Below are 27,950 nucleotides of genomic sequence, written 5' to 3' on the forward strand. Positions count from 1 at the left end.
CACTGCAAATCCCAGTGCTGAGGAGTCCTGATGAACCTCTGATCCTGGGGTTTTTCAAGGCTGAACACCCTCACAGTCAAAGGAAAGGGCACAAAAAGGGTAACTAAAGTCTCACAACTCCATTCGGGAAGGTCCCCCCCAGAATCCTGTTTCAGAAAGGCAGCAAGAGCAAGCTCAGCTTGCCAGCGCTGTGCAACAGGGCTACATGGCAATTATTCGGGAATTAACCACCCTCCTTCCTCATATTACGGCACAGAGGGACAGTAGTGTACAGAGGGAACCAAGAACCCGCCGTCAGATGTACCGAGTGGATAAGCATTTCACCCATGTTTCTCCAAAACTTAAAAATATCCTCTCTGATCATTACAGATAATGAAGCAGTCATCTTAATACTGCTCTTGCGCAATGGTGCTGACAGATGCATGTTGCTATGTCTGCTTTCTCGAAGGATGAATGATGTGGATTTCCCCAATTTCGGGTGCCCCTTTGAGGTGAAACGTCCGTTTGAGCCACCAGACATAAACATCTCAAATACTCTCGCTCTGAACGCTTTGCAGCCTTTCTGGTTTCCTTGTCTACATAATAAACACTTTGCATCCATCTTTTAGAATGCTTTAACTTACTAAAGCTCCTCCGTGGCAAAACAGGTAACTAACAAACTTGCCCAATACCTTGGCATCATGCTGTTCAGTCCCCTTGAGACCCCAAAACAGTGAACACGTGTTCTCTTTCAGCAAAGCTTCCTCTGAAGTTTGCAAGTGTCCTGGCCAAGCACCATGAAGAATTTGGGCCACCGTGACTTTTTTTCTCAAGAACTCTTAGAAAAATAAAGAACCAAAGAAACTGCTGAATTCTCCTGAACAAAGTTTTCTGTGGAAACATAACACAGACCAGAATCATCACTGATGTTATTCTGAAAAGGACTGTGGTGTAACTCTATACACCCCATAAGCAACAGTGAATATATAGTAAAAAGCCTCAGTCCTTCTGCCTTCATTTTCATAGTTGGCCCAGCACTGCTTATTGATTTGAAAACCTGTCCCAAAAGGGTACTTGGCAAATAGTCTATAAACAGTGAAACTCCAGAGCAGTTCAGCACATGTTCCCTCCCCAGAACATCCTCGCTTGTACCAGAGGTTTGCTATTACGGCTTCATTTCCCTGCTTTGAGGCAATGGAAGAATTCAGGACTGTCTCGTACACTATAAACAGAGTATCACTGTTTATATGCAGAATCTGCTTTATTAAATTGTTCACTGAAGACAGGTAACAGCCTGTGAAACCAGCCCCGAAAAAGCCATATGGGAGCAATCCCCCGCCCAGACCGTCTCCCTTCACAAATGCAATCTGCACCCCATGCCTGGCTAGAGAAACAAGAGCTCTCCTTTTTAAGGATATATTTACACCAAAGCTTATATACACAGATAGCCCCCAACATGCTCTATGTCCTGACAACGATCTCCTGGACACCCAAGAGTGAGCAGTGGCCAGTGCCTGGCAAAGCACAAGGTTGCACTAGCAAGCAAGTCAGGGAGCAAAATGAGTCATCTAGCATGAGGGCAGGAAGAAAATGGGATTTCCACTTAGCTTGTCCATCAACCCCAAATTACCGCAAGTTTCCTACCAACCTTGGCCCAGGCATTGCATTTCACTCCGCTGCCCTGGTATCCTTGGCCACAGTGAGTCAGACTTGATCACCCCCAAGCAGGGGTGGGTTGGAGATGTGTGGGATGCTGTTCCCCATGGGAAGGCAGGGCGTGGGGCTGCTCCTTCTCCGCTTGCACCCTGCACCCAGCTCTCTGAGCCCATCGAGGCTACACTCTGCACCTGAGGATGGGTGAAGAAAACATAGCACTTCTTGGATCTTTCCAGGCACAGCTGGGATGGACACAGCCTCAGGGACTACTGAGTGGGGAAAGAAGAGGCTCCAGGCATGGCTCTGTTTCTCTGCTGTCCCTATGTGGTTACAAACTACCTATTTGAAGCAATGCGGTGCACATTAGTGTGGAAGCACTGTTTGCTGCATTCAAAGTTGAGTCAAGTTTTTTAGTAAGAAGAGGGACTTAAATGCTCCATGACAAAAAATAGAACATACCCCATTTCACCCTACAGCATTTGCGCAGAATTAATTTTCTATAGCCCAGGCATATAGGAGTTGCTACTCTGCTTTAACCAACACACCTTTAAATTGGACCCTTTGCAACGCCAGCACCCAGCAACATTATTTAGAATGAAGCAAGTTATCTCAGCTAAAGCATCTAGCTAGAGCTACTGAGAAATGTCTCAAAAGTTACCACACATGTGCAACAGGCAGTTCTCAAAAGTTAGTAACTTCAGTGTTTTTAATTAAAATAAATGCCAACAGGAATTACAGACTAAATTCATGCAACATTGTATGCTGGAAAACAAAGTTGGTTTCGTGTTATAGGAGCACAAAAATGCAGCTTAATCTAATAAAGCATTATTGTTTTGCACTCATATAAATATGAGAAAATAAATGATGTTTTTCCTTGAGAAGGTTTTTCCTAAGCATGTGTACAAACTGGCACTGGGCTCTGTTAGTCCAGCAGAAACCTTATGTGAAATGAAGTTTAATTTCTGAAAAATTAGGATTGATAATACAAGTGCCGACAGTTGTAACATTATAATGTGTAAAACTGCACATGATTTCCAAGGCAGAGCCATCAGTCTCGGAGCTGTATAAAAGCTGCCAGAGCTAAGAACAGTGCATAGGCCTTTCTCTCTGCTGGCCACCAACCTGCTGCTTGGAGCAGTCCACTTATCAGCACTATTAAATGCAGTGATCACATTCGGTAAAAGACGTGCCTCAATCAACCACCTACACATTGCCACGTCTTCGCATGGGGGAGCTGAGCACTAGAGCTACACAGCGGGAACCACTGGCCACCGGCTTCAAGCTGTGCCTAACACCGACATTTGAAACCCATGTGTACATGATCTTTTGGCTCTGAACATAGTCTCGCCTCAAAGAATTTGTTGTTCACAATAAGAGGCACATTGAAGCCAACACTGGCATGCGATGAGCCAGAGCTCTCTTTACCTGACATACACAGATCATCTGCACTGCCTATGAAATGCATTAATTCCCAGCCTTTCTTCTGTGGTGAGGAAGACCTGCCCCAAAAGAGCTCTGACAAATATCAGGTTTTCCTAGAGCTGCTGAAGAGCCGTTTATTTCTGAGTCCTGGCTTCAGCGATTCGAACAGCCACCGAGCACATCCATCGGCTGTGGTGATACCTTCTCTTCTGCCGGTGCAGTCGTTAGTAGAAATGACTGCCCGTTCTTCTACGATCGCCATCACTGTGTTAGCAATCAATTCACAGCACCATGACCTGTGATTCTCTGTCAACGTGTTCTCCAGCCTCTCCAGTACATGAGACTGTCAGCGCACAAAAATGTCCAGCTCGCATGCATGCAAGATTTGATTTTGCATTAGCACATCCCTGGGATCTGCCGGGGAAAAACACCTCCCCTATGCAATGCACACAGTGTCCTATTCCCCAGCACAGTGAAGCTCTCATGCAACTTACTGAATATCTCAGTCTTCCCAGGATAACCTGGCTTGTGAGGTAATTACAAAATCCCCACTGGGAACTACTGGTGTGCTACTAAATAATGTTGCAACAATAAATCATTACTCTATAGGAAGGATCCAATCACAAGAAGACCCAAGCATCACAAACTGGGGTTGCTTGGCACAGGTGGGCAATCTTTCTTTATTCTCTGCACATCTCTGAACACAACAAGGTCCTGGTTTATGGTTTCACAGGTGCCCTGGTAAAACAAGCACATAATAATAAGGCTTATACCACCACAGCCACACTCCAAAATAATGTACGATCCCTGGGACCGAAAAAAGCATACCCATTTGTGACGCTGATCTACTGCTGCAGCAGGACTTCCTTTTTTCCTCATCAGCTTGTATAACTCAGTACCAAAGTCCTTGCGGTGTTTCTTTTTTTTTTAGAAGAAGAAACCCTCTTTTCCTTTTGGGGGCATCATTAGCACTCAGCTTCACTCCATCCTATGCATCAGAGCAGGTCAGAGGAGATGCAACAGGACACTGTGCCAGGAACTGCTGTTCCCAGTCAGTACACAACTGAGCAGGAACCAGAACGGCTTCTGGGGGTGGGAAGCAAGAGATAGATGTTTTGCAGGAAAAAGAAGGTAATTTGTCCCTGGTTTAACAGCCAGCAAGCACAGAAATCCCTGTGGTACCCTATTTACTGCCCTGTTTGGCTAATGCACCCTAAGCACCCTCTTACTTAGCACCCTGGGCAAATCACTTAGTAGAACACATGAACCGCAATGCCCTAGAAAAAAAAAATCGCTCTTTATAAATAAATAACCCTATTTAACACTTCTCAGGCATTCGTATCAAACCATTTTATTGCAGCAGGCATTACTGCTGCCTCCCATCCTGGTCCGCATGCGCGGCCTCACCTTCAGCTCCCAGATCCTCAGAACCACCTGGAGACCAGCTTCCTCTGAAAATCCGCAGCCGAGCTCCCAAAAATGCGAGCGATGCGGGGCCCCCTGCAGTCCTGAGGGGAAGAAAAAAAAGAAAGAAAGGACGGAGCTTGTTGGGGGAGAGGGGAGTTGGGAAGCAGCCTCCCGCCTCGCTGGCTCCTTCTTGCAGGGGGACAACGCCGGGCGGCACGGGCGCCCGCGGCAGGTCTYGTTGCGCCCGCAGCCCACGGTGCTGTGCCCGTTCACGGCGGCTGCGCTCCCCGCCGGCAGCTTCGGCTCTGCTAACGCTTCAGGTTTCTCACAGGTTTCCTGAGCGGAGCAGCAAGCCCGGGGCGCCTCATGCCCTACCTCTTTTCAACGCCGGCTGCGGCGGCAGGGCTGCCGGCTCCGCGGCCGCCCGGCTCCGTGCGCTCCCTCGGGGCGGCAGGGCCAGTGCCCCCGGGCCGGGCGGGCTCGAGGCAGCGCGGCCTCCCTCCGTCCCTCCCTCCCTCCCTTCCCGGGACGAGCGCACGGCACAGCTCGGCGCGGGGCTGTCGGGGGACTGCGGTCCACCACGGGGGGAGGAGAGAGGCTCGGCCCCTTCGGAGGCGGCTATAAAGCCCGGCGCTCGCACCTTCCCCCGTGGCAGAGCGGCGCGCGGCGTGAGCCATGAGCATCTCGGGGGCCCCCGACGGCCCTGGGGCGGTGGTGGCAGTGCTGGCGGCACTGCGGGCGGCTGTGCAGCCGGCGCTGCTGGTGCTGTGCGCCGTGCTGCTGTGCGCCGAGGCCTGCCGCCGGGCCCGAGCTGTCGCGCTGGCGGCGGGCAGCCGCAGCCCCCCGGGCCCCTTCGCCTGGCCCCTGGTGGGCAACGCGCTGCAGCTGGGCCGCCTGCCCCACCTGGCCTTCAGCCGCATGGCCCGGCGCTACGGCGATGTCTTCCAGCTTCGCCTGGGCCACCGGCGTGTGGTGGTGCTCAACGGCGAGGGGGCGATCCGCCGGGCGTTGGTGGGGCAGGGCACTCGCTTTGCCGGGCGGCCTGACTTCCCCTCCTTCGGGCTGGTGTCAGGCGGGTGCAGCGTGGCCTTCGGGCAGCTCACGGCCCGCTGGCGGGCCCGCCGGCGCCTGGCCCACACCGCCCTGCGGGTCTGCTCCACGGCAGACGCCCAGGGCCGACAGGTGGTGGAGCAGCACGTGGCGGGCGAGGCGCAGGACCTCGTCCGGCTCTTCCTGCGGCTCAGCCAGGGTGGCGCCTACTTTGAGCCCTGCCCCCTCTTTGTGGTGGCCAACGCCAAYGTGATCTGCGCGCTGTGCTTCGGCCGCCGCTATGGCCATGACGACGGCGAGTTCCTGGCACTGCTCGGCCGCAATGACCGCTTTGGGCAGACAGTAGGTGCAGGCAGCCTGGTGGACGTGTTGCCCTGGCTCCAGCGCTTCCCCAACCCCGTGCGCAGCGTCTTCCGCGACTTCCAGGCCCTCAACCAGGAGTTGCACGGCTTCGTGYGTGACAAGGTGGCACAGCACCGCCGCACCTTCAAGCCCGGCATCATCCGCGATGTCAGCGACGCTGTGATTGCCGCAGCGGAACATGGTGACGGGCCCCCGAGCGGGCTCGGGCCCGATGATGTGGAGGGTGCCATGACTGACATCTTTGGCGCTGGGCAGGACACCACGTCCACAGCACTTTCCTGGGTTCTCCTGCTCCTGCTGAAGCATCCGCAGCTCCAGTGCGACCTCCAGGCCGAGCTGGACCGTGTGGTGGGGCGCACCCGGCTGCCCACAGCCGAGGACCGGCCTAGCCTGCCCCACCTGGAGGCCTTCATCTAYGAGACACTGCGCTACAGCAGCTTTGTGCCCATCACCATCCCGCACGCCACCACGGCTGATGTGGAGCTGGATGGCTTCCACATCCCCAAGGACACCGTGGTCTTCATCAACCAGTGGTCAGTGAACCACGACTGTCGCAAGTGGCATGACCCCCAGCGCTTCGACCCCTCACGCTTCCTGGATGAGCAGCAGCACCTGGACCGCGACCGTGCCTGCAGCGTTATGATCTTCTCAGCCGGCCAACGGCGATGCATTGGCGACCAGCTCTCCACGCTCCAGATCTTCCTCTTCACTGCCATCCTTCTCCACCAGTGCTCCTTCTACGCCAACCCAGCTGAGCACCTCACGATGGACTGCATCCATGGGCTCGCACTCAAGCCACTGCCCTTCACCGTCACTGTGAAGCAGAGGCACCCCTCGCTGACCGACCCGTGAACTCCCCATGCCCCGTGCCTGCAGAGCTCAGCCAAGCGTTTGCCCTGCCTGCTGCATGAAGCGTGCACCCACCACAGGGCGCCCTGGGGAAGGTGAGGGCAGGGGGCAGCAGGTGCCTACTTCCTTGGCTCTGAGAAGGTGTCCCCTTGGCAGCGGGCAACCCCAGGGGTCTGTGTTGGAGCCTGCTTTGCACACAGGTGCATTTTTCTGTGATGCTTCCCCATGCCTATTTGTAAGGCAAGCATTAATTGCAGTGACTCCCTGTAGCCCTTCAGCAATAAAAGCCTTTAACACAGGAGCTGGCTCTGCTTGTTTTCTTCAGGGGGAGGCTGGAAGCATCATTCACACATGGCACGGGGCTTCCCTCCTTCCATGCAGGCAAATGCAGCTCTCCTGGTGCTCCCAGGACCACAGCAGCCCCAGGGATCAGTAGTGTTTACTCTATGCTGCCACCATCTCTGCTGGAAAAGTGCCAGTTCCAGCCAGCCATCACCTCCAGCTAAATCAGTACCATGGTGTCCTGCTCAGGATGTGCTAATGGGAGTGCTGCCTGCAGGGCAGAGGAGGGGGGGTTTTGGCTCAGGACTGAGCCCCACTTTGACCAGGGCACCCAGGGAGAAGGGCTGGCCAGTCCCAGGAGAGCAGGGGGCTGGGAAACAGGAGCTCTGGGGAAAGACCAAAAGAGCTGGGACCGTTTTGTCTAGAAAAGATGGGGGGAACATGACAGGAGCACTCCCAGGATGCACAGGAGGGTTATTAAGTGGCTTCTGCTGTTGCCTCAGGCTGGAGCAAGGAGTAATTTGCTATATCTGTTGCTGCAGAAGGCTGGAGTAGGACATGCAGGAGAAATGCATTTGCCAATGTCCAGAGAAGCCAAGCAAAAGCTAAGGGAGGCTGGGGAGTGTCTTGTCACTGGAGCTTAAGAAGAGTTTAAAGAACAGCTACCAGGGACAGTCTGGATAGACTTAATCCTGCCTCAGGGTGGGGATGACAGCCCTGTGGCCTCTCACAATCCCTTCCAGACCTGCAGTTCTGCCCCAGCAATTTTAACCCATGAGCAGGCAGAGCACAGATCTCCCTTTTCTGGTTCAAGTGCAGGAGGAGGTTTGGGCAGGTATTCAGGGTCCTTGCACAGCTTCTCACCCCTTCTCTGGGATAGAGAAATGGCCGCATGTGCAGCCAGGAAAGCTCATCTCACCTGCCTAAAACCCACGTGCTGCAGAAGAGGGGTCTGTGACATTTTCCATCTACAGACACCCCCTCCACAATCTGGCACTGGTTTCATCACCTTGCTCAGGTATACCTACCTTGGCCTGTCCTGGCAAATGTAGGACACACAAAGATGGGCCCTGGCCAGAGTCTGCAACCAATGCCTTCAGCAGCCCTTCCCCAAACCCTGGCCAGGGTGCAGCTGCCCTTTGAGGTCCCTCTTTTCCATATCCAATACCATTTCCCCCAGGGCAATGCAGGGGACAACCAACAGACAACGGTATTTCTCACTCTACAAACCTCAGCCTGATGTGAGAAAAGGTTTTGGACAGCCAAAAGCTTACATAGAGCCGCTTAGCTGAAACGGGACATGATATGTCTCCAAAATCATGTTCTTGCCCCAAAATTTAATTCTTGAATTACATCTGGCAGTACGACCTGCAATTGTAAAGAAATCCTCCTTCGTTTGGCACAAACATACACCCACTAAGTACATAATCACTTCCCCGTAACTATTACTGCCTTGTATACCACTGACTTTATTGCACTTTCTTACCACTACTTTAAAATGCGTCGTTGAATTGCTAGCGCAGGTAAACACATCCAACCTAAGTTAATAGAGGTGGCTTATAGAGGTGGCTTTATATCAGGTTATCTTCATATTTATATGGTGTCCAAAAGGGAGGGCAGAAACAACCACAGAAAGCTGCAACTGTGCATATCTCAGTGCAGCCAGACTGTGACCACCCAGCAGAAGTTTCAGAGGATGGTACAAATAATTTCCTAATGGCAATAATTTACCAGTAGTGAAAACTTCCTCCTGCAGAGACATTCACAATTGGTAAGGCTAGATTTTCTTTTCTTTTCTTTTGTGGGAGGGGGAAGGAAACACTTTTCTGTCTGTCAAAATTACACACAGATGTAGGTGAGAAGGAACCTCTTGAGGTCTCTAGTTCATCCGCTTGTGCAAAGCAAGGCCAGGTAAAGCAGGTTGCTCAGGGCTGTGTCAAGCCCAGCCTCAGCTGTTCCCAAGGATGGAGACTCCACAATCTCTCTGCCTTTCTGACAGCAGTCTCCAAGGTCTGATAAAATCTGTGAGCACAAAACAGTTTCATAATACTAGGTTTTAAAAGGAAATGTAAGTTTTCTCCTCCTCTTCATCTAGGTTTTGATACATGTCTGTGTCCTGGTAGATAAAACCATCACTTGAGATGTCATAAAACAAACAACCCCCCCCCATATTTCAGCATTATTTACTGCCCCATCAGAGTTTTGTCAACCATTTTCCACAGCACCATGGACAGTCATCTCCAGCTTTTATAGTCCAGCTAGGGACTCTTTGCATGAAACTTAACTCCATCCTCCAGAGATGCTGACATTACAGGCTTCTGTGCTCCTTTATTGGTAGCCAGCCTTTTCAACGAGGACTGCAGACTAGTTATTTATTCAAACTTTATGGTTAAACTAAACTGGAGGAATGAATTTCGGAAGAGTTGCAAGGTCTTAGCCCACCTCTTTAAGTCATCTCAGAGAATGAGGACACTGTCAAGTCCATGTTGCACTGCAATGCCACTATGGTCAATAGAACCAACGCGGCTACCATAACCTAATGGAAACTGTTATAATGTAAAGAAACCAGCAGTAATTTGAGTCCAAGTCACAACACGAGATTGCTGTCCTGACACTGTGCAAACCCATAGTTCATCTGCATGTTAAACACCATGTGCAGTTTCGCTCCTTTCTCCCCCACAAAAAGGTAAAGACGACCAAAGGGGTGGAATAGCTCCTTTACAAGCAATGCCTACATAGACTACATTCATCACACTGGAAAAGAGAGCACTAGGGGAATACCGCTCTGTAAAATCCTGAGCGGGAAATGCAAAAAGGCAATCGTCTCTTCCAGCACAAGAATTAGGGGCACCAAAAAACCCCAAGCACATTCAAAGGTCAACGCAAAGGAGATGCTTCTGTACACAACGTATGATGCAGATGGCGAAACCTCTTGTCAGAGGATGCTCTGGTTGCTGAAAGACTGCATTTAAACTAATTCTTGGAAGAAAATCCACCCAGGCTTATTAAACACAAAGACGCCACCACTCATCGAGAATACTAAAACCCTAAGATGTTGGAGACTGTGAGAAGACACTGATAAAGTATCACTCTGTGACTCGTATTATATTCTTCCCTACACATGTGCAGCTGGCCGCTGCTGGCGGCAGAATACCAGGCTGGCTGACACAATAAGACCGCCCTTACATTCACCCCCTTGCATGGGCCCTCCCATTATTAAAACTAAACATTCTCGTACTCTTTACATAATGAATACCAACAAGGACAAAAAACACTCTCGGCTGAAGTTGAGAGCGCTATTACTCACTTTCATGCTTCGCCCTTAATTACTGCAGAGACCGCCGTGCCATCTACGGACGTAGCAAATGTAAATGGGGGCCACATGCACAGCACAGGTCAACGGCCATGGGATTATCCCACCCTTGCTTGCAAAGCTGTGCTTCTACATCTGGGTTTCCTTTTTAGCTTGAGTCTAGCCTGAATGAGGAGCGAAGAAAATCACTCTGCGTCCACCCTATGTATAAGCCATTTAAAGTTGGGGCTCTCCAAACCTGAATCTTGAAGATTTAGATGTATGCGTTTTATACATAATGGAAATCATTCCATTGCACTAGCTTACGGCAATGCCTTGCAAAGCATAGGACTGAAGCTCTTATTTCCGCAGGGGAAAATCTGCTTATGGTAACTACCCGGATGATTTTGCAATGCTTTGACCACCTCATTTTTCAAGTTTAGGGAAAGAGACACTGCCAGGAAATATGATTTTTTTTCCCCTCCAATAGAAGCGCGATGCTGGGAAATACATTGTGTATTTACAGTCCCCTGTGTCCAAACTCATTCCGGCTCTTCATCTAAGATTACAGCTGTCTTTGCAAACAGGCAGGTATTGCACAGCTTCCACTGTAGTTGTTTTAGTCATTGAAACTCTGAAGTATGTTCTCTGTTATTTAGCAAAAGGCATACAAGMGAACTGGCTGTAAAACTAGACTTTTGCTAAAAAGAAAAGCAACTAATCTACTTTTAATCTTTTCTTCTGAAAAATTCACTGTAGGTATGCAAACAACTGAGACAGGAATTTTGCAGAGATCTAGGAGTTTTTTGCTTTCCGTAAACAACTCAATTATTAAAACTTCATCCAAAAGGCATGCAACTTTTCACAGTCAATTTGACGTGAGCCCAGTAAGTAAGAAACCGGCTTTCGCTGTGGTACACATTTTAATGATGAGAACTCTCCCTAAACAGAGAAGGATCCTGTATTATCTCATCCTCCTTCAGGGTCTTGAGCCACTCCAATTTTTAATTTTTGGGAAGCAAAAAATTAAATACATCTTATTAAGAGAACTAAATCTCTAGCTACATAAGCCATTAAGGTCATGTTTTCATGTCAAACTGATGCTGCAATGTTTGCCTATATGTGCAAAACCTGAAACTAATTCCTAAGTCAGGGCAAACAGTGATTTTGTCAGACTTGTTCCCTCCTCTCTTTCTTCCCCCAATTTTGGCATCATTTTCCGCCCATGGTGAAAGCGTTTCCCTAAGGTCAGCTTTTTCTCTGATTTTAGAATGTGCTTTGAATAAAGGACAACGTAAGCAAAGTCAACTTACGTACATTTTAGTTCTATCAGTGTTTTCAGCTGGAAGAAAAAACAGTTTATTGTAATATTCAGGAGACTTTGAAACAGGCTTATGCTATAGCAACTCAGAATAAAACAGTGACTGCTCACTCATATCAGCCTAAGGGAAAAGTTAGTCACATAGCAGCAACAATCACTGTAAAAACATGAGAATGCACATATTGCATGCAATCCTCCTACTTCAGGTTCTCTCTCCAACTGAGCAGGATCTGATCAGGTCAGTTTTTGCTAGGGAATTTCCAAGGCACATCAGGAAACCACACGTGTCATTGAACCAAAGAAATCTTGATTTAGCAGAAATCTCAAAGCCTGGGTGGGAGTGAGAATGGCGACTGTCCCATTTCTTAGTAGAAAGTGATGTTGACATTTCTATTCCAATACTGAGTAAGAACTTTCCCAGCACATCAGATAGATGGTCACAGCTCTGGTATGTTCTTTTTATTGGAAACCAGCTACATTACTGAACTTGTCTGCTTTTAAATCACTTTCTCTGAATAGGCTATACTGTACTAAGCCACAGGGCCAATAGTCATGTCCTCTCTTTTCTCTAAGATGTCTAAGTTGCTGAAGAACACTTTCTCAAACTTACTATCTTGTACATGCTCTAAACTGTCATTCACTTGATCACTATGCTCTTARCACTCAAGCTTTACAAAATGTTACATTTAAAAGTCCTTCACCAGTCAAAACCATCTGATAGTCCAAGAGAAAATCAGATCTATGCTAAACAATAAGACAGGATAAGGATAGGTAACTCACATTCTTTCCTGACTCAGTTTCCTCAGTAGGTCACACCTTCCTTGGGGCTAAACCAAACTGTCTGTGCAATAAGGCTCATCCTATACAGCCACATTTTCTGCTTCCAGGGTCCTCTTCCTCTCTCCAAAGCAGAGGAGTTACAGTTCCTGTTGCTTGACAAATCACAATTCTCTATAGGGTGATCCAGTGCAACTGGCACCCAGGCTGGCCAGTCTCTTCTCTCCAAGACAGCTATCATGGTTTAACCATGCTCAACTGCTAGCCCTATGTCTGCTCACTAGAATTTCACCTCAAGAAGGAAATAAAAGGAAAGAGATTACAAACAAGTTGAATGCTACATACAGCCCTAACTCCACATCCTAAAAAGATGAAGCTGTCAAAGGRGTACTTACTAAAGCTTGGAAGGCTGTCTTCTGGGTGAGAATTTCCCTTGCTGTCTCTTCTGTCTGGGGAAGACAAATATGGCCTTTTGGATAATGAAGGCAGAACACAATACTCACACCTGGTCACAACTGATTATACGTATTTATTTAAAAACAACTTCCCTTGCAGTACATCATTTACCACTGAGTGTGGTTGTATTACTTTGGTGCCTTTAAAAAATGTAAGTACTAGTCAACATATTTACATACAAAATCTGCTACAGGCGTAACCCACATTATTATATACAAAACACTGCTATATAAACAATATTGTCATATGTTATTTCCCCATAATTTCCTATTGTATTTGTCATACCATACATGCATACAAATACAATGACATTGCAGACAGATTTTCTCCTGGTGGTTGGATTTCCTCACCTACATATGCATTGACATAAAGAGCAAGATATCAACACAAGTAACTTTAAACAGGCCCACTCTCTCCTTAGATCATAAATACTTTATTTTAAACAGAACAGCACAGTGAGGATAAATTAGTTAGGCAGCTTCAATTATTCTTTAACATAGTAAATTAACCACAGGTAGGTATGTTTTAAAAATAAGACAAGACTAGTTCCAGAAAACTATCATCTCTCATCCTGTGATAAGAGTTGAAGAATGGCTTCTAAAGTAAGCAGGGCAGAGTCTTTCTACCAAAATTGTACTATACAAATTTATAACTTCTTGTGGTCCTTGAATGTATACAGTGCACGCATCTTTATGATATTCACATTGTACTCCGGGACTGGTCAGTAAAGTATATGCAAATGTAAAAAGAAGTCTTGATTTCTGTGTTGTTGAAAGCTATTAAAGTGCATTCCCCTTGTGACAGGAGTGGCTTCCCTTGTTGCCAGCCTTCTTAACATGCATTAAAAGGCTGCACACCAAGAGCCTAACAAGAGGAGGCTTCAAATTCTACTGCTGAAAACAAAAAAACAAAAAAAACCCCAAAAGAAACAAACCCCCCCCCACAACCCACCAAGCATTGTTGATCAGAAAATGTTTAGTTACACAGCCTTGCCTTACCCTCACAGCAACCTGAAAGCTATACTATCAGAATTATGTTTATTAATCACATTCTTCTTATTCATAGCAAGCAAGGAAAAGAAAAAACTAAAAAGGTTCATTTGATCATTATGTTGTAACTTCCTGGAGACCAGAATAAAAACAGCAAAATATAGCTTTTATCTATACTTGAAAGGGTCTGCAAGTTTTGTCATCTCCTTTCATCAGGTCCTTAGAGATGCATTAATTAGGTCCCAGCAGATACATCAGACCAGAAAAATATCTGTAAAATGCAAATCTCCACCCCAGCTATTTAGGCAGATGCTGTGCCTCCAGAGGAAGTCTTTCCTGTACGAACACGAGAATAGCAGACCTCAAAACTTCAGATACCCTAAGGAAGGGACAAGAACACGCAAACAAAGGACAAAGACGAGTGGAATGTCAGACCCTATTCTTCTAACCCCAAACTGAAGTCTATTTAAAAAAAAAAATAGAAAGTGAAGCAGGCAATCAAATGTGTATAAACCTTTAAGTATTCACAGGACAGAGATAGAAGAATAAATGAGAGTTAAAAGAATATGCCCTTGTAAAGTAATCTAAGTAGTAACACCAACTGAGAAGAATAACACAAATTTTCTATCGCCCTATCCCCTACAGAAGCAGCTACTTTTATTCAAAGATAGAAAGGATTCTAGTCACAGTCCAATATGCCTTACATACATCTTTTGAGATGTTTTCACCAAATATTTTCTCTCCCCATGAAGAAAATTACTTAATTGTCTGTCAGAAATAAACCAGGATTTTGGTCCAATTTCAGAACATGCTTTGCTTAGCCTGTAACCCAAAGCATTCTTCTTGTGAACTTTTACCAGTGGTTGCTTGTTTAGAGAGGTGCTTCAGACTGATAAGTCACCTTGGCAAGTAATTGATTAAAAATATTCTCTCCTCATTCCTACCCCTTTTAAAGGTAATGGGAGTAGTGCCATCATCCTAACCAACGGGATGGGATCCATCCACGTGGAAAATTCAAGACTAACCCAGTACAAAATCCAAAGCAGTAAGCAAAAGGAAGAACAAACCAGCAACTCTTCTCAAGCCTACTTCATCTACACTGATTTACAGTCTCGGATTTTAGTTGTTTTGAAGTAGACATCAAATAAAATATCTGAAAGTCAAACTAAAATATATGCCTTTGGAAACAGAGAGAAAACTACTTCCAAAAAAATACATAATTGAAAGACTCCTCAAAACAGTTTAATGTTTTGACAAGTTAAAGAACAGCTGAAGGCTTGCACTTGTTTGCAGATAAGCAAAGCTACCAACTCTTGGTATTATAAATGTTTCTTTTTCCCAACTCTTCCTATTACATATGCTGAAACCATTTACTTTTAGAAGAAAGCAATGTTTAAACAACACACAATAACAAACATGATTTCACAATAACAAACATGATTTATTAATAGCACTCTAGAACTTGCTGGTAGGTAAGGGTACCTGGGTGCCCTGCTACTTTTAGGGGTACCACAAGTACCCCTCATTCAGCAACTGCTTTGTTTTGTGAGCTGTTATTAGTTCACCCCAGAAAAACACCTGCAGACCTTCCGTGAAAGGATCAAGTAGCTGAACATCGTCTTTTGGAAATCAGTGTTGAGAATCTGGATTTCACAGATTGGTTTAAGCAACCAAAAAGAAAAAAAATTAAAACTTTGTGCAAATATTAAAGACTGGGTGTTTAGAAGACCCATATGGTCATCCACTGGGAAATATTCAAAACAGGACAGATTCATATAATGTGCTCATATGAAGCAAAAAAGACAGCCTGATCATTCCACTGAATGAACTGAAGAGAAGAGCATACATTAAGTATTAGAGAGTCCTGCAATGAAAATCTAGTGTCTGCTGATCAGGAGGAGAGCTTTGCACAAAAAAAAATTAGTGACCAAGTTGGGTCTCTTAGAATTCAGCGCTTCATTTAAGGTATCAATTTTTATAGTTTCAAGCACATAAAACTAATTCTGCATTTGCTTGGATCTCACAAGACAGTTCAGCCTCAAAATTTTAAAGGGATTAGTTTGGACAAAAACCGAACTAAAAAGTGCCAAATCTAGAAAATGAGAAGTTTTTGAGCTTGATTTTGCTACGCATTTCCCCTTCAATTTTATTTGCATGAAGTAAAAGAACTATCATCTTAATACATACATATAACCAACTTAAAAGGCAATTGAGAATGTTTCACTCTTGCAATCACACTTTATAGCAAAATTAAACATGATACAATACTGCAAAACGCAACAAATCTTAAAAAATAAGCATCCAGTTGCCTGCCAGCTGAAATTTAAAAGGCTATAAGGAAAGCCTTGCTAGATTCTTGGGGAAGTCACCAAACAGTTTTTGCTTCAACATTTTTTTCAGTGTACAGCACAGTTTACCTTTTGTTTTTCGTATCTAGAACCTGACAGAACAAGTCAGTTGTCAGCTTTATTTTTTCCAGTGTCATTGTGTTAGTCAGCAAGAACCAGTGGAAGAACATTTCATTGAACTGTCAGTTCTATCACAGAATATTCCTTTTCCTGTAGCAAATGTGTCACAGATAAATAACTGCTTTTCAAACTAAGCTATTATATCTAAACCATAGCAGCATAGTTCAGAGGAACACACAAAGCTTTTGCTCTCATTTGAATGAAAAGAGTAACATCACCGGGAGGAAGTCCTAAAATTTAAAATCGTATTACTCATTTCTCCAATGAAATTAATGTTTCTCTTAAAAACAGATTTCATATTGCAAAGATGATCTCATTGATCCCTTGACAGTAACTCACTACACTGAGCAGTGCTGGTTTCTGCTCAGTGGAAAACCAATAGGCAGTTAGGCATACTTGGAAATGAAAAACAGAAGAGTGTTTTCAATATCATCAATATTTTCACAGCAAGGAAGAAAGGCCTGACAACTCACTTTTCTAAGGCATTGTAGTCTTTTTTTTGTAGTTACCTTTATCTAGTATCATAGTGTCCCTGCCCATCTGAGTAAGTATGCTGAGGGAAGTAAGAACATCCCACTGCCTTCAGTGCATCAGACTGATAAAAAACAGTGGTAGATAGACCACTGATCAGAATGGCTCTAAACTTCATCTCACTGAAACATCTATGCAAGTGACACATAATCTGTTATTTCAACTGATTACATTAATATAGTATTTTAAGGAAAAGTCAAAATAGTTAATCAGAAAAAAAATCTCAGCTGAAGGCTCCCTCAGGAATCAGTTGAGCTCACCAGCAAGTAGACCTGAAGTTCAGTTTGTCCTGTAAAAAACAATTGCATTTCCCAGATGGCATCGTTGTGACAGTTTGTTACATATGCAGAATTTGTGCAATAAATTTTTTTGAGAAGTTTACATTAAGTGAATGTGAAAGTCAGAATCATGTAGGAGATAACCAGAAGCTAATGAACACAATTAGCTGATCTAATTTTTAAATCAAAAATATCCAGTTCAGTAAAGGAGGGAAACAGACGATCAAAATTTTTATCTGATTAAATCCCAGCAAGATCTTTTCCTGGAACTGCTGATGAGACTGCCATGTGTTTTTCTTGTAAACTCTTGTGGCTTATCCATGAAGTGCAATCAACTTTGTCAGGATCATGAAATCTCTTTAACTGGAATTTTACTGTCTGTGTAGTATCAAATGGAACGAGCTCTTAAACACTTATTCTTCCCAGATTAACTGCATCTCTTCAAGTTCTCTCTTGCTTTCTGCATCCTGGAAATGCAATAAAAGAACTGATAAATATGCAGCCTAACTTAATTAGAAAAGAAAACTCAATTTCCCTTTTCTTCTGCAACCCCATAACAGGTTTTAAATACCTCTTCCAACCCCCATCTCTTCCCAATGGTTCTTTTTCTGTATGTTACTGAACATTATTGTACATTCTGAACATGACTGTCTTTGACATCTATTTAAGTTTTCCCAAGTATTAAAGAGAGATTTTCTTATGTTTCCTTTTGAGAAAAGAACGGAGAATTAGGGTAGCAAAATTCTATCCTTTGCTCTCTCACTGACTTTCTTACGCTGGAGAAGTTCCTTCTTTCTTGCTTCTCTATATGATGGAAGTTGTTAGATTGCCTCTTTGAGATGAAGAGAACTAATGTTTGCAAAAACTTAAGCCGTTAAAGCCACTTAAGTATTGGCTTCCTTACTAAACTCCCATTTTTCTTTTAATTTCAGATGAGAAGAGAGAATTGAGAATTCATGGCTTTTCTGCCCCTAGCTTTCTCCCGGTTTCCTGAAAATCTCAGTGCTTTTCTGATTAAGTTCATATGCCTCCAATACAGGTACTCCTTGTTCTTTTGGAAAAGGGTCCTGTTCCTATTTAACAGATATACCATTCTAACTCTGTCTAGAGCATTTTCTAATCAGTCTCTAGTGAGGAAGCTACTCATTTGGTAGAGCTAGGATATTTCCTTCTGGAAGGATGGAATTCTTCTGCTTGATACCTTGGCTTCCCTAGATTTGGCAGCATACAGTACCCAAGTAATTTATGTAGTACTGGGTAGTGCCCTGCAGGTGGTAGCACAGGCAAGTCAGCACRCTGCCAGATGGTTGGCCAAGACTTGCATGCTTGTGGTTTGAATCTCAGCACAATACTTTCAGTGTAGCAACACAAAGACTAATTATGGCTTTAAAAACTGAGTATCAGGAAAATGCTGCATATATTTATAATGCTGCCTTACATCCAAAATGTTTATTCTGTCAGACTAAGGATGAAGGAGTAAATTCTGGAGGACCTGTTTACATTACTTCACTTGCATTTTTCATGATAATGCAAAGAGCATCTGATTAAAACCAAAAGCTGCCATGTTTTTAATCAGTTTCTAACCAGCAGTAATTTGATAGCACCTTCTATACAGTTTTTGCTTAACAGGAAATATAAAGTGCAAAAAAGAACTCCCAGTTGGGAAATACTGTCACACAGCACTTTCTGAAACACAATACAGTCTATTCTCCATAACCTTGTAAAAGTAATGGAAGAGCTGGAATATCCTAGGTAAAAAACAAACAAAAACCCCACAGATGGTGAGCAGCACACAGCAGAAACATCCAGACAATCAGTTCCAGCCTAGAGGAGCTGAGAAGCTGACTTGGCACCAGCACAGTTAGATCCAGGCTGCTCCTCCAAAGCCACGCAGGTAATTAGAACAAGTAACACAGCACTCCAGCCCTAAGACAACCACATAGCTTAAGCGCACCCAACTGAATTAAGCTGGCTACACACAACAGTGCCTGACCTAATAAACCTTCCCCCAAACCAGCACACCGTGCAGCGTACTGCAAGTGCTCAGTGGTTTTGCAGAAATGCCAATTTATGAGTTGCAGCTAATTAGACCTGCTGAATTTGTGCAGGGCATTCAAATGTGTCTACAACCTGACCCTAGAAGCACCAGAGTACTTGCATGGTGTTATGCTGGACTTCTAAGCCCTGTTAGAGTCTATCTGGTTTGAAGGAATTCAGTCTGGGTCTGTCTACATGTCTAGAATGGTTGATATGAAACCCAGATAAACCACCCCACCATCAAGCCTCTGTCACCAGTGAGGTATGTTTCTTGGAAATTCCAGGAGCTGATGAGTAAAAGCAACATGACTCTTTACACATTTTCATCACTGTCTATTCTGAACAGCAGCAGTAAGTTGGCTTCATCGTGGCCATTCAGCAATGAGAAACAGTGACATAGTTTAGAATCACATCAAATTTATCTGCCAGCTGCCAGGACAGGCAACACTGCTGCCTCTGTTGAGAAAATCCTAAAGACTACTGTAGCCTCAGTTAACTTGCATTCTCAGCCATGTCACTCACAGGACAACTGATTTATGAATCCGGAAGCCCTGGGATCCCTGATGCCAGGACAGACTAACAGCAAGCTGTCTGTGAGGCATGGAAGCCCATTTCAGGTATTCTTCAYCTTCCACTCTGCAAAATTAGGAATTTAAATTTTGAGCCTCAGCTCAAGTCATCATTTCCAAATTCACAGCAGTGCTCCATGACTATTTCAAGGCTTTCAGGCTTCCTATTGTAATATCGGGATCCAATATGGGTGTGACAGCAAGGAGTCTGGGATCCTAAAGTAGAGCAGATCACATCACGGAGTGCTCTAGGCCCAAAGACTTGAAAAGCAGAGCTTTCCAACAGCTTATACTGGCAAGGACACCAGGGGAATTTTAATATAACAGAAGTTCAGACTCCCCATATTTCCATAAAGTTATTTTTTCTTGGAAATTTTCTGATCAGCTATCATGCTAATATAAGACAAAGAGCCCATGACTTGCCTTTGGATTCCAAGTTGAATTTGAAATACTGGCAAAGTCGCATAGAGGATAGATGAGGTCATTTAAGCTTATGAACTAGGTAAAGTCATCACACCAGAAAGTGTAGTGCCACTTTAAACAGGGGAAACAACCATGCAGAAAGGGAAAAATATGTCTTACTATGTTTGAGAGAAAACATTTTCTAAATTTCATAAAGCTAGTAAATAACATCTTACATAAAATGACTAAACTGTATTTCATTATGCTTTTGGCCAACTTTCTTTCCACCTTTTTGTTTGCTATAGCTGCTAAGTTATCCATCCATATTGGACATACTCTCAACTACTTAATATTTTTCATTATTTTGCTGGCTGGCTTTAGGCATTCTGACAGTAGGTCCGAAGGAAGGAAAAGAGTCCATGCTAAGGAACAAATTCCAATAAAGCCTGGGCTTGCAGACTGGAACTTCTCTTAAAAAACTACTTTATCTCTGAAACCAAAAGCAGCTCACCACCAACCTGTGGTTACTGCACTTTTTTCAAAAGAAATACCTTAAATTTCTGGACCCATTCTACTTTTGTTGAAACAGACTCGTAACACCCAAGAATATAATTTGGCTAACTTGTAAACTTGTAAGGGAATTCTCTTTCCATTTTCCAAGAGCAGAGAGGAAGTACATACAGGAACTTTTAGCTTCAACTCCAAGTGACAAATAAGAACCACTGAAAGACTGGGGTAGGGAGAAGTCTACATCTTTAAATTGTTTAAACCTAATTCAGGGTATCTGAAGTAGTTTGATAAGGTCTTAAAGTGACTATCATTCAGCTTATTTTTACTAGTTAACACATTATTTTAATTCAAATTGATCATACTGTGTTGAATGGCCTAGGGAACCCACATTCACAATCAGATATCCAGGGAAACCCTCAACGTTAAATTATCTGATTGGGATTTCCAAAATTTCCCCATGATTATTTTTGTCACTTTAGCACATACATGGAAGATTTTACATAATCTCATTTGATGTGATGGGTCAAATGCATACAACATAAAATTAATTTTAGTTTATTTTCTTGGTAAATAATCATATTCCAGTGTCAGGAAAATAAACAGCAGTGACTGCTACCTCTTTTGTATTAACTGGCAGCTCTGAAGCAAGATTCATCCAGAGAAGAGCTGCAGAGTTATTCCCCAGGTCCCTATAGCACTGTAAAGAAAAAACAACAATGTGAGAAGAGACAGCAGGCAGGAAAAAGTAACTGAGCAATTATAGAAGGCACCTAGCAATTGATAAAAAGGGCTACTTCTACTTTTTAAGCATTCATACTACACAGTTTCAGGCTTCTGACATTTCCTGCAGTATCTTTCATTCACAAAGCGTTATAAACACTATCATATCATGGAATACTAGATTTCCTTTTTTTCGGTTTTCTTTGGGGAGAGGAGGTTGCTTTTTCAGTGGGGCATTTTAAGGTCTCCCTCTGCTTTTCACCATTTCCCCAGTCCATTTCTATTTCCACTTATACGGTCATTATTCCTTGTATCATTTTCATCGTGAAACCTCAATACAGTCAGCACATCATTTTAATGATGCTCTTTTCTTCCCTAGGCCTTTGAAAATGAGGTCCAATTGCAAGCACAGTATCATATTTACAGGTCTCAGGTTTCACAATAGGTGAGAAACATTCTTTTTTTGGCTTGAACTCTCCTCCAACAGTACAGAAACAGTCATCCTTCTGGTATAGGAAAGTCCTATGGTTTTTGGTGCCTAGTGAGTTATGGAGGCATCGTGGGACTGTGAAATAAGCATGTTAACAGGAAATGGTTGCTAAAAAAAAGATCAGCAGTAAAAGTTAATCATGCTTGTAATTACCATAAAAATATTATATATTCCCTCAATGCAAAGACAAAGATCTTCAGAGCTCCAGCTTCAGACCAGCCCAGTCACTGTTAATTTAATCACCTCTTAAGACTGCCATCTGTGCTGGCAAAATAGAAACATACAGCATACTTTACTTTTTCCCATGACCCTCTTCCAGGACACACCTTAGAAATTCAAGGTGGTGGTGGGATTAAACCTCTAACCTGTTGTTTAGAAGTCACCGTTGACACTTTATAGAGAATTTTACCTTTTAAAAACCAAGAAGGATGCTCCACAGGATTACTTAAAGGCAAAATCCTCCCCAAAAGTGGTTTTTAATACATCTGCACTAGATGATTTGCCCTTTTTTAAAATAGGCATGTTGTTAACTTACAAAATGTTGCTTCTGAATAAAATAATTTAAGATATTTAGATGAGAAGTGCTACACACATGTAAAATGTTTTGTATATATAAAATTTTAATACAAATATTTCTTATCCTAGAAGCATATGACTGAACTAAATCAAGCAACAAGTCTAGCAAGAGAGGTTAGTGGTTACCTTGGCAATATATACTCTTCCTGCTTTGGAAAATCCTGGGCTCAACTCCTCAACCTACAAAGAACAGAGAGGAGGGTGGGACAGGGCAGAGAAAAGCAGACGTGAGGATATACAAAGGACAGTTTAAACATTTAATGCCTATATTAAGTTTGTTGTATCTCTTTAGAAAAAAAATAGTTAAATTAGATCAGCAGACCCCAATTTAAATATACAAATCAGTTTAAGAATTTTACATAGGTGAGCCTGACTTGGTTAGTAAAGTCCTCAGATTCTCATAAAGTGCCTGTGATTCCCTGAGCAACATTCATAACAGGCTGCCAAGGTTGTGAAATCAAGCATTCAGAAGCTAAGAGAAACTCAGAACCATGACCGCCTGTGCAACCTTCACTACTTCCTCCAGCATGTGTGTATATATCCTTGCCAGACCAGTCTCATCCATTTTGCCTTCTCCTGAACATACTGGTGCCAAAGCTCAGGAATCTTTCCCAAATCTTCTATTTTCCACTTCCCACTTACTAGTTCCCAGTTTCTAATCACTAATGCCCTTCTGCTTTCTCTCCTTCATTTCAGTTCCAGGCATCACTCTCCAAGCACCTTTCTTCCAATATGTTACTACTATCAACCCTTGGCTTGACCTTATTCCATCTGCATTCAAATTAAACGTCCTCTGTCAAGATGCCTGGGCCCCTCAGGAGAAGCACTAAGAACACAAGAGAGACAATGTCCCTGTCTTGAGTGCTGTTTTCTGGACTTAGACCTAGTTCAGCCTGTGACCACCCCAGAGCTGCAATTTTCAGGAAGACCTCTATTCCTCTGAAGCACACTGACTGTGGCCAAAACCTGAGATTGACTCTGCTGAGCATATGGGAACTGCACTTTTCAAGGGTATAATTATCTTCCAGAGGGATGCTTTTGCATCCTTTTAAAATTCTCTCCATATTTGACCAAAGCTAAACCTCAGAAAAATTCAAGTTCCTGTTTCAAATCAGAGTGCCACAAATCACAGTGTCAACAAAAATGACAAGTTTTTTTTTTTTTTTTTTTAATTCCAATGGACAGAAATGGAACACTGCCTCAAACCTACTCTGAAACAATTTAATCATTTTGGCAAAAATTTTCAAAAGGATATAGCCTCAGGCAGACACCTATCACAAGCTTTCATCTCAATTACATTTTTGGCAAATTATAAGCAACTGAGAATAGTGTGATATTCTCTGATACTTAGAAGAACTGTTGGCCCAATCTACAATTTATAAAGTGACAGGGTAATTTATTTCTGTAACACTTCATTAGAGGTACTCAAGAGTAGTTCTCACAAATACAGCCAAAGACCACCTGTTTAACTCATTCATATTGTGCAGACCCTAGCAACAAGCAAGAGCTATATGCTCACAAATGTGACTCAGGCCGTGTCTTAAATACATTTTCATCAACTGGATGGGGGGGGGGTAGCCATCTAGAGGGTAGAATTAGGATTCCTGCGTTTTAGGAAATACTGTGTAGAAGTACATAAGAAATGTGTCCCTGAAAGCTTAAAGAAGTCAGGTTCAAAAGTTCCAATTGAGAAGCTGGACCTAATAAGACAGCCTTCTTATAAAATACTCCGAGAGAAATATAAAAGGGAGAATGTTAGGAATATCTCTGCCAGTTTTGCCATGGATGAGTTCAAACAGCTCTTACAGACCAAGAAAGGAGTCTAGACCATATGCATATTAAGCACTGTACCATTCCTTTTTGCAGTTTTTAAATGGAAAGACAAAATCCTCTGAGCACTTTGGATCTAACTCTGTGGTCTTCAGAACGCTTTTTTCTGTCAGCCTATTCTAAAACATAGGCTCCAAAATTTTTGCTTTCGCCAGCTTTTCCTCTTCAGATTCTAGTCAATGGAGATGTATCATGGGACATTTGGAGACTGTTGCATTTACATAGAACATAGGTACTCAAATTCCACATTTGTGATCATATTTGTCAGCTGAGTGATTCCCTTGCTTATCAGATTTCAGTACCCTTAAAAAATTTTGCAGTGCATCTTGTACAGTGGCTGTAGGAGGGGCTTCAAACAAAGCAGCAGCAGTCTTTTTTTCAAGCCATCCCAGATGGGAAACCTGCAAAAAAAGATGAAACTATCAAACCTACCACACACATAAAGCATATGCAAAAGGATACAAAGACAATGAACTATCCAGTTTTATGTAGCTGTCTCATGGACCTCGGAGAAAGCCAAAAAATCACGATAGTGTTAGCAGATTCTGATCAAGTATACAAGTGCAGCTACAGAATTAAACCCAATTTGCTTGTTCTTGTCCCTAGCTTATACTACAAGTCACATTTTGCACACATCAGCAGCCACATGCAGAATGCTCCAAATAAGATTTGTCTTTACAACTGGATATTGCTGCAGGGCAACAGTGTGGATGGTCTAAAATCCAAACCCACCTTATTGCAATCATACCAGTTCCTGGCAGTTCTGACCTATGCATCAGAGCAAATCCACACATGCAGTCGTCCTGTCTCCCAGATTAAATCCTGCGTAAGAACTTGTCCTCACCAAAGATCCCTCAAAAGAGACAGTCTTCCCACCAACACACATTCATACTTTGAGTAGGTAGCTATTATAACCATTCCATGAAATCTTACTGTCCTGCTCCCAGCTTCTAATAAAAAAACTCTGAGATTACAATGGAGGAAGGGAAGCATACAATTGTAACTTCTGATAATACCTTCTTCACTTAGTACTGTATAACTCTCACAATATGCAGAACACCAGGAGTACTAACATATTTCTACAAATATCTGCCTTAGTTTTATAGCTTCTGCAGCTATAAGAGTAGTAAGGCTGAGCAGCAAGTCAACAATAGAATAAGGAGCCAGCAGCTTCCACTGGATCAGCTAGTAATTATCTGTGTCAATTATCTCAGCCACAATCTCTGCAATGTGACTTCATTTTTGACAGCAGCAAAGCACTTTCAAATTGTATAAACTGAAAAGTAGATAGTTACTGCAAACTCTTATTTCTTTTTATAGGCACTAAATCTGATTTATGGTATTTGACTCCAAGCTTTTCCTTGTCAAGAATGCCAAGAATTATAGAGCAGCTGGCACACTTCTTCCAATACCTCCAATACTTTATGTAGCAAGGGCAGAGGAAACACATGCAAAGGATTATACAGATATGGTTTATGCAGAAGCTCTCGCCAGCCCTGATATATCCTTGATCACATCCATATGTGCTTAAAGGATTGAAGGTAGTCTGTTTTTACTGAGTAAAGCATGGGAAACAGTAAAAAGCATGAGCTAGTGTGCAGCTAGTGCTTTTCCTGTACCATTCTTTGCCGTTCCACCTCCCTAGCTCCCTGCAATGACTAAAAAGCTAAGTCAGGAGACCCAAACCCCCTAGAACTTCACTTTTTGGCAGTTCAGAAATAATACTTTTAGCAAACTGCTGCCATCTGGGAAAGAGACAAAAAAAAGGAGAAGAGGAGGAGCAGAATGGTGAAAATAAGTGAAACAGCAAAAAAAAAAACCCAAAAAAACAGTAACTTTTAATCTGTTCAAGTGAGGTACAGCAAGTACTTTAAAAGCCTTTTGTTGATTCAAGGACAGAAGTATTACAACAGCAAGAGCAAATGACCTTGCCAATAAGAAAAAGCATTCTTCATGTCAGAGCTTTAAAAAGCTTCAGCAGGGTTTCAGTACCACAAACCTTTCTCTACTTTCTAGCTTTTGATCATTAGTACAGAGCAACACATGGAAAACACACTCAGCAAGCATTTGTCCTGATTATCAACTAAGCATTTCCATAGTATTCTCTCTTACTATTGTGGGACCTGAGCTCACATAAATTCTCATTAAAATCCTCTACCAACCTAGGACTTCAAGTGGTAAAACAGTATGAAGGTATTAATTTTAGGTTCAGCAGGAGGACAATAAGGAGATGGACTGCCTAAGGCTTCTCAATTACAGTTAAAAAAACACCTTAGATGGAAAGATGAGAGAGATTCTGAATGAGACATACCTTCGGAACAGTGAACATTAGCCTTTACAGTATTCGAGGTTTCTGAATGCAATATACTTACAGCATTCATATCATCAGCGGGGTGCTCTTCTTGGCATTGTTTCAGGACTGAAATGAAGAGTTTCCAGACCCCACACAAATGTAACTTTTAAGCTCTTTCTTCAAGCCACTAAGACATTTCCACACAATTCTACCCATACTTTTTGATGCAATATCTGAATTCAGCAACTGCACAGAACTTGCTCAAGGCTTATGGCTGGTGGTTTAAATCCGCATATCTTTCATCCAAACATCAAATTCCAAGGAAGAAAACAGTAAGAAAAGAGTAATGAACTATTTTACCTGGTAACACCACCTGCCCAAAAGATAGTAAGACTTCGGATCATCCGGTTTCAGTGAAATTGCTTTATCAATGTGTTCCTATGGAAAATCACCACCAACATACATTACATACTTGTTATAAGCAAACATAAAGTCCACAAGAACAGATGAACTTATGTGGAAGGAGGAAAGGAAGGAGAAAGTCCACAATTTAAATGCCAGTGATCAATAAAATCACAGCTATGAAGAGATTAGAAATTTCTTAAAGTGGTTTCAGCGATCATAGAAAACCAGCATTATCAGCCTTAGAAACAAGAATTACTACACACAAAAAATGAAGCTGCCCTTCATTTTACTCTACTACCTTTTTAGAGCCAGGTAATAATTATACATGGCCTGTTCTGTAGTAACTGTTTCAGGTGCATCCTCTCATCCTATAATATCCTTGTTGAGGATGAAACGTAAATAAAGGAATTTGAGGCAGCTAAGCACTCTGTGAAAGATTAACTACTTTGCATTTACTAAAGGGTACAAGCACACTCGCAGGCAATTACTGAGAAAAAGCTGGTGCAGTATCTAATTACCACATGGTAATGTCATGTTTAAAGTTCTCAGTTTTCCCATGGGTATACATATATTTTATTTGCAAGAACTTTATTCCTCCTCTTTTTCTGAGATTATAGTATGCACGAGCGCACAGCCAGACCCAGTCAACCCCATCACAGATGCTGACCGCATCACTGGGAATCACCTTCCCCAGCCCACATCACCCACCAAGCATTCTCTCCCTTTAAGATCTATCACTTCTCTAATGAGAGCTTAAACCTATTTTCCTAGCTTACTGCTATAAACATTGTTAAACACTCACACAAGAACAGCATGTCCTTTGTTACTCACCTTAAAAACATACCCAACTTGAATGCGCTTCTGAATGCTCTCATGTTCTGATAACTGTCCACAAAGAATAGCATACCTATAAGACACATTTTTAAGAAATCACATACAGTGAACAGTTTCAAAAAACACATTTCACATTCTGTAGGTATCTTCCTTCTGAAGATATC

The 27,950-nt window shown here is 43.2% G+C and overlaps 1 protein-coding gene and 1 pseudogene across 3 annotated transcripts in view; one reads left to right on the top strand and one right to left on the bottom strand.

Moving 5' to 3' along the window:
• The first annotated feature begins 1,435 nt into the window (after positions 1–1,435).
• LOC112969679 lies at positions 1,436–6,729 on the top strand (annotated as a pseudogene).
• A 6,178-nt stretch (positions 6,730–12,907) lies between these two features.
• The window catches only part of RMDN3 (regulator of microtubule dynamics 3), a 44,860-nt gene continuing 29,817 nt past the window's right edge, over positions 12,908–27,950 (bottom strand). For all 3 annotated transcript variants that reach the window (XM_026073139.1, XM_026073138.1, XM_026073137.1), the window contains exons 7-12: positions 27,784–27,859; positions 26,908–26,985; positions 24,557–24,655; positions 22,551–22,604; positions 21,255–21,335; positions 12,908–17,587 (exon numbers count right to left, since the gene is read on the bottom strand). In XM_026073139.1, coding sequence (XP_025928924.1) covers positions 17,534–17,587; positions 21,255–21,335; positions 22,551–22,604; positions 24,557–24,655; positions 26,908–26,985; positions 27,784–27,859 — 442 coding nt within the window. In that variant the 3' untranslated portion in view covers positions 12,908–17,533. The remainder of the gene's footprint in view (positions 17,588–21,254; positions 21,336–22,550; positions 22,605–24,556; positions 24,656–26,907; positions 26,986–27,783; positions 27,860–27,950) is intronic.

The sequence above is a fragment of the Apteryx rowi genome, unplaced genomic scaffold (genome assembly GCF_003343035.1).
Source record: "Apteryx rowi isolate R43461 unplaced genomic scaffold, aptRow1 scaffold_363, whole genome shotgun sequence".
Taxonomy (NCBI): domain Eukaryota; kingdom Metazoa; phylum Chordata; class Aves; order Apterygiformes; family Apterygidae; genus Apteryx; species Apteryx rowi.